Raw genomic sequence first — 6,879 nt, forward strand, 5'->3', positions numbered from 1 at the left:
GTGCCCGCAACCTTGTTAGCTTTGCATCTTGCTCATCCACTGGTAAAGTGCCATCCTTCTTGTACTTTGTGATGTGGTCAATCCAACATGGCTCTCTGGATTGCACGGGGCAGACCCATGAGATATCGATGCTGGATGTCTCCAAATCCTCAACCCGAGCAATCTTGCGAATGTGACCAGGGATCCCAGTGCTCAGCTTGGAGAGCATGTCAGCGTCAGCATTCTGTTCTCGAGGTACTTGGTGAATTTCATACCCCTCGAATTCTCGTAAGGTTCGCAGCACCGCGTCCCTGTATCTTTGCATGTTCCCTTCATTGGCTTCGTATTCCCCGGTCACCTGACCGACCACTAATTTGGAATCACACCGGATGCGAACTTTTTCTGCTCGTAGTCCTGCTGCTAACCGCAGTCCGTTGAGGAGGGCCTCATACTCTGCCTCATTGTTAGATAACTTGAAGTGGAACCTGATTGCATAGTAAGCGCGGAATCCTTCCGGAGTGATGAGCACTACTCCACCACCGCAACCTTTACTGTTGGATGAGCCATCCGTAGACAAGGTCCACCATCCCCCATCTTCATTTTCCACCTGCTCCGTCACCTCGCGGGCTGTGCATTCCACTATGAAGTCTGCAAGAGCTTGACCTTTGATGGCGGGCCTTGGTTTGAATTCAATGTCGAACTGGCTGAGGTGCATGGCCCATCTCGCCATCTTAGCAGAGTTAGTGTTCCGTAAGAAACTCCCCAATGGTTGATGTGAGAGTACATGGATGGGATGAGCTTGGAAGTAATGGGCCAACCTTTTAGAGGCGGTGACCGCAGCAAACACTGTTTTCTCCACGGCAGTGTACCGTAGTTCTGCATCGTGCAGGGCCTTGCTCACGTAGTAAATGGGACGCTGAGTTCCTCCCTCCTCTTTGACCAACACGGAGCTGATCGCACCCTGTGATATACCCAGGTATAAGAGTAAGGTTTCATGTAACCCCTCGGTTTTTCCGACAAAGTTAAGGTTCGAAAATATTTTTTTCTTTAGATGATCTCTCGGTACTTCAGAAGGATTTTTATAAGTAAGATTAGTTATTAATAAGCTGCGATCTACGTACCGGTCACGAACCGTAAAATTTTTAAGGACGTATATACAATTCGAATTTTCCTAGGAAATGGATTATTGAGTATGATACGATTAAGCGTGAACTTCCAACTCCGTTTAGTGGAAAAATTAGACGAACTGTAAGAGTGAAATTTGCTACGGACTTCGTACCTATATTTCGCGAGATACCGAAAAATTCCCAATTTTAGTGGTTAATGACGGAATTATTTTTAGAATAATTTTGGTATCGAAATTTTCCTGAATTAAGTTATAATCCTCCGAGCTTTCATCTGATTTAAGCATAAACTGGCCACTTAAGTTGTGATCTTCTTAAGGACTCCATGGGGTGTTGACAAGTGGCAAGGCAAATCTAAGACTAAGATTGGGCATTAAATGTGACATTTATGAGGTATGGCCTAGTTGCACTTGTTACTTGATCTTCAAGAACTAAATCTACACTAAGCACATGATCATCTCTCTCACTCTTCCACTCTCACTTTCGAAAAACACACTTAGGGAAGGAAGAAGGGAAATTATCTTAGTCTTCTATTGTGATCCAAGAACTCTACTCTAGGTAAGAACTTCGGTTTTTGTTCGGTTATATTCCTTTTTAAGACTTAAGCTTGAACTTAAGTGTTAATGATTAGTGCATGAAAAATATTGTTATTGTGGTGATGTTTTTAGGGACTTTGAATTCAAGGAAAAGATCTAACACTTCTTCGGTTTTAAAATCTTCCATCGAGGTAAGGAATCCCTTAAGTTGGTTTAGTCACTTGAAGGTGAACAAATGCTAGTAAATTATGTGACTAGGAATTTTATGCGAAAATTATGTGTTAAGTTTGTGGATCTACTAGTTGACTCAAGAAACCACACTTTGGATTTTTGGTAATTTTTGTATACATGTTCATAGCTAATTTATGCATGTATATGTTGTATTTATGCCCATATAGGCTTATACTTGTGAAAATAGTGAAAAGAAATCAGGATAGATTCTGGCAGTAACTTCCGAGATTTATTGGGAAATATTGGTAAGGTATTTTGATCCTATTTTTTTTAGGCATGTAGTTCTATAAGTGTAGAACCCGCATATAAAATTTCATAATGATCAGAGTAGTATAAGTATGGTTTTCGAATTTTTTTTCCAAAACTGGTCCAGAGAGAAAAACTCTGGACAGCACACTGCCAAGGGCAAAAATGGAATTTTCTGGGTTTATTCGCGGATCAAAACGACCAAAACTTTTTATGGACATCAAGTACTATAAGTTGGGGTTCTACCATAAAAATTTCAAGTGAAAAAGAGTTCGGGAACTATTTTTACCGGCTCAATCTTTCGGACTGCGCCAAGCTGAAATTTTCTGAAAAAGAATGGTTAGAAACAATTTTGACAAATATAATTTGTAATAAAATTAGTAACGAGGTTTTGGGATGTCATAATCCATTTGGAAGAAAAATCATGTTTTAAGGAATAATGTGACTCTCGTTACTTGGTTTTCGAAATGAACAAATCATTAACCAATATGTGTATTTTGGGAAATGTTTTGAGCAAAATGTTTTGAGAGACAAGACTTTTGAACTAAGTTAAGAATGGTGATTGATTTCAAAGGAGGACTTGATTTTGTGGGAAATGTCTAAAAAGTGATTTTGACTCAAGGAAAGGGAAAAGGAAGGAAAATGTTTTCAAACCTTAGTTCTAGTAAAAGTGGTGAAGGATCTTGTTAACCACGGAATAAAGATGAGCTTAAAGTGCCTATTCCGCATGGTAATTATGTGTATGATCAATCATACTGTGGGCGAAGTCGATTCGCCGAGTACTATATCACCCGGAAGGAAAAGGTACTCCTACGGGGGTGTGCACACTTAAGTATAGTCACTCTATGTTCGGGTAGGTGTCGTTCTTATGAACCTAGTGAGGCTAGCTAGAAATCATTCCAACGCTCCTATAAGTCCAGGGGATCAGTATTAGACCGGGCGATGACCACTGAACCCGAGTTCAACGATCCAAGTGGTCAAAAGTGGAGAAAGGACTCCAAAGGCCTCACACTTTCTATCTAGGACTAAGTGGAATTTTGAAATATGAATGTAGTTACGCTGTAGCTACGGGAAAGAAAGATGTGATAAGTTTTTAAGTACCCAAAGGTTGTGGGTGATCTCTCTTTTTGAAAAGTGAAAAGTGATGAGGATTTTATTATGAGGGAAAGGTTTTTCTACTAAAGTGATTACAAGCAAGATGTGTGATTTATGTTTTCTTACTACTTACTAGTATGCTTAATTGTTTAACAATATATTACTGGGTATGAAAATGATTACTAAATGACCTTGTCAAGAGGGAAATGACATGAGACGTTACTGAATTGTGCTCATAATGTATGCAAGTTGCTATTTATAACTGTTGCAGGTAGAATGCAACCGTTGGGTAAAGTTACATTTTCTGGAAATTATGTTTTTCGAAACCTTTGTTTACTTTTGAGTGACAATGGATTTCCTTACTTAGCCGTCGCGCTAACTACACTTCATTGTGTCCTTTATTAGATGCAGTCTAGCGTGGGCCCTTGTGGCCGATGAGCTCTGAATAGGACGGGAGTCGAGGTTGAAGACTACTCCATCCTAGAATAGACACTCTGGAAGGATTAGTTCCATATGTACACTTTTGAATGTTGATGTGGTTGTTTGAGGTTGTAAGTTTAGCCTTAACGTTTGGGTATAGGAGTGATACCTAAGCGTGGCGGTAACACCTAGTTTTCTGCTGATAAGATGTAAGCTTCCGCAATGTATTATTAGGGATTTCGTAATAAATCCAAGATGTGAAAATTGGGGTGTTACATTTCACCCGCCTCTGGTTTCGCAAGCAGCGGCGGGGATAGCAAATATCTTTTCAAGTCATCGAAAGCCGACTGACACTCTGGGGTCCATTCAAACCCCTTATTCTTCTTTAGTATCTGGAAGAAAGGGAGGGATCGTTCGGCCGATTTAGATAGAAATCGACCCAAAGCCGCTAAGCGACCGTTGAGTCTTTAGACTTCTTTAATGGACCGCGGGGGTTCCATGTCAAGAATGGTTTTTACCTTTTTTGGGTTTGGTTCTATCCCATTTCTAGTGACCATAAATCCCAGAAACTTGCCCCATTGACTGCGAACGTGCATTTTTTAGGGTTCAAGCGTAAATTAAAATTTCTCATAATAGAAAATACCTCGTTAAGGTCTTTGACATGAGAGGCACCTCTGCGGCTTTTGACAATCATGTCGTCTACATATGCCTCCATGTTTCGCCCCAGCACTTTTCCAAACAACTTGGCCACCATCCGGGTGTAAGTTGTGCCTGCGTTTTTGAGGCCGAACGGCATGACCAAGTAGCAAAAAATGCCTTCTGGGGTGGTGAACGTAGTCTTCTCAGCATCCTCCTCATGCATGAATATCTGATGGTACCCACGGAAGGCATCCATGAAGCTCATCAATTCACATCCTGTCGTCTCATCTACCAGCTGGTCTATGTTTGGCAAGGGGAATCGATCCATAGGGCAGGCTCTGTTGAGATCTGTATAATCCACGCACATTCTCCACGTGGAGCCTTTTGGGGCCAGGACTATGTTGCTCAACCACTTGGGATAATAGATCTCCTTGACATGTCCTGCTTGTGTCAACGCGAACACCTCGTTTTTCACAAAGTCCCTTCGTTCAGCCGACATATATCGCTTTCTTTGTTGTATTGGTTTCTTGGTAGGGTCCACGGCTAACTTGTGAGTTATGATGTTTCGATTGATACCTGGCATGTCTTCTGGACCCCACGCAAAAACTTCTTTAAACTGTCGGATGACTTCGACTATCTGGGCTCTTAGTTCGGGTGCCAACCTAGTACCAATCTTTACAACCCTATCTGCTCATGCGGGATCGACCACCACGTCTTCTGTTTCAGATGCAGGCTCGGCGCGGGGCCAGCCCTCCTCTTCTCTCAGCACTTTTTCTGCGATGGTGTGGACCTACAGATCTTTCTGTCCAATTTTCTTGCATGCTTTGACGTAGCAGCTACGAGCTGCTCTTTGATCTCCTCTCGCAACTCCTATCCCGTATGGCGTGGGAAACTTCATGCACAGGTGCTCCATCGAAACGTATGGCGTGGGAAACTTCATGCACAGGTGCTCCATCGAAACTATCGCCTTCAAATCTTCCAGAGCCAGGTGCTCCATCGAAACTATCGCCTTCAAATCTTCCAGAGCTGGCCTCCCCAGTATGATGTTATGGGCACATGTGAGTTTCACAACGATGAACTCCATGTTTATTTTGGAGGTGTTGGGGCTCACACCTATCTCTACTGGTAGTATCACGGATCCCTCCGTCTCTATTGAATCCCCAGTAAAACCAGAAAGTGGAGTCCGTACCTCTTTGAGTTGATTTCTGGGGAGTCCCAGTTTGGTGAAAGCGTCATAGTACATCACGTTGACTGAGCTTCCGGTGTCTACGAGTATGCGATGCACAATGCTGTCGTTGATCTCCATCTTGATCACCAACGCATCTCGGTGAGGCAGTGGACCTTCTGGGAGGTCATCGTCAGAGAAGGTAATGGCTTCCCTCCTCTGCTTCTTCCCCTTTGGAAGGCTGACCACCTCACCTACATATAACTGGCGACTCCACTTCTTCCTTTCTGCTTGTGTGTCTCCGCCTGCAGGACCTCCGTAGATGAAATGTATGGTTTGCTTCTTGTGTTTCCTGGGCTCTTCTGTGTCTTTGTCAGAGAGATCTGTTGCTGTAACTTGGTCGTGCTCCCTTTTCTTACCACTCGAGGATGACGGCTCGGAGCTGTCATCCTTCTTCCAAACATTTTTTGGTAAATTACGCGAAGGTTGTTGCTGGCTTGACTTTTGGCTCGGCTTTTGCTGGCTTGATCGTTTGACGAACTGTCTGAAGTATCCCCTCTGGATGAGTTCCTCAATCTGGCGTTTTAACACGTTGCATTCATCGGTATCATGACCCACCTGCCTATGGAATCTGCAATACTTGGATTGATCCGCATTTGGGGAGACTTTCATGCACTCCTGCGGAAATTGCACGATCCCCATGTCTTCGGCTTGATTTAGGATTACGCTAACTGGGTGAGTTAGCGGTGTCAGATGTCGCAACGGGATGAGGCGAGGCCGGTCATCTCTTCCCTTCTTTGAGGGTGGTTGGTTTGGTCGTGGTGCTTGGCTGGGCGGACCAGCTTTATCAGGTCGCCCACTCTTTCGTCCTTCCTCCTCATCCTTTTTCCTTCTATTAGCCTCCTCAGCGTCTGCGTACCGGTTGGCCGTTCTCATGAGTTCTTCGTAAGAGCGTGGGTGGTGGGCGTTCATTTGTTTGTGAAAATCACCTGACCTCAGTGCTTGGATGAAGATGAGAATCGCTGCCTTCGAATCGAAGTCATATACGTTGTTGACTTCTTTTTTCCATTTGCTTAAGAAGTCTCGCAGGTTTTCTCCCTTATCCTGCTTTACCCCACCGAGATGTGAGAATGGTTTCTTATGTTGTATACTCCCTGAGAAATAAGACAAGAAACTTTTGGATAGCTCTGCAAAAGTCTGAATTGATCCGTCTGGGATTGTGTTAAACCAATCTTGAGCAGTCCCGTCCAAAGTGGACAAGAACGCTCTGCACATGATGGCGTTGCTTGCCCCAATCATGACCATGGCTGCCTTGTATCTTGTCATATGGGTACGCGGATCTGAAGCGCCAGTGTAGGCCTTGATGGTGGGTAGTCGAAAGTCTTTTGGAAGAGGAACTTCCATTATGTCAGGAGAGAATGGAGCGGCCATTCTTACCTCTGGT

General features: G+C 43.6%; 1 protein-coding gene across 1 annotated transcript; it reads right to left on the bottom strand.

The window, feature by feature from the left end:
• Window positions 1–5,060: 5,060 nt before the first annotated feature.
• On the bottom strand, window positions 5,061–6,137 carry LOC116012921. Its single transcript, XM_031252590.1, has one exon. It carries the CDS (start codon window positions 6,135–6,137, stop codon window positions 5,061–5,063), a length of 1,077 nt encoding a protein of 358 aa, XP_031108450.1.
• Between the last annotated feature and the right edge of the window lie 742 nt (window positions 6,138–6,879).

Source organism: Ipomoea triloba, chromosome 3 (assembly GCF_003576645.1).
Source record: "Ipomoea triloba cultivar NCNSP0323 chromosome 3, ASM357664v1".
Classification (NCBI taxonomy): Eukaryota; Viridiplantae; Streptophyta; class Magnoliopsida; order Solanales; family Convolvulaceae; genus Ipomoea; species Ipomoea triloba.

Bases quoted from the DNA above. Each gene is read 5' to 3' on its own strand.
- LOC116012921 (XM_031252590.1), bottom strand. From the start codon at position 6,137: ATGGGGATCGTGCAATTTCCGCAGGAGTGCATGAAAGTCTCCCCAAAT.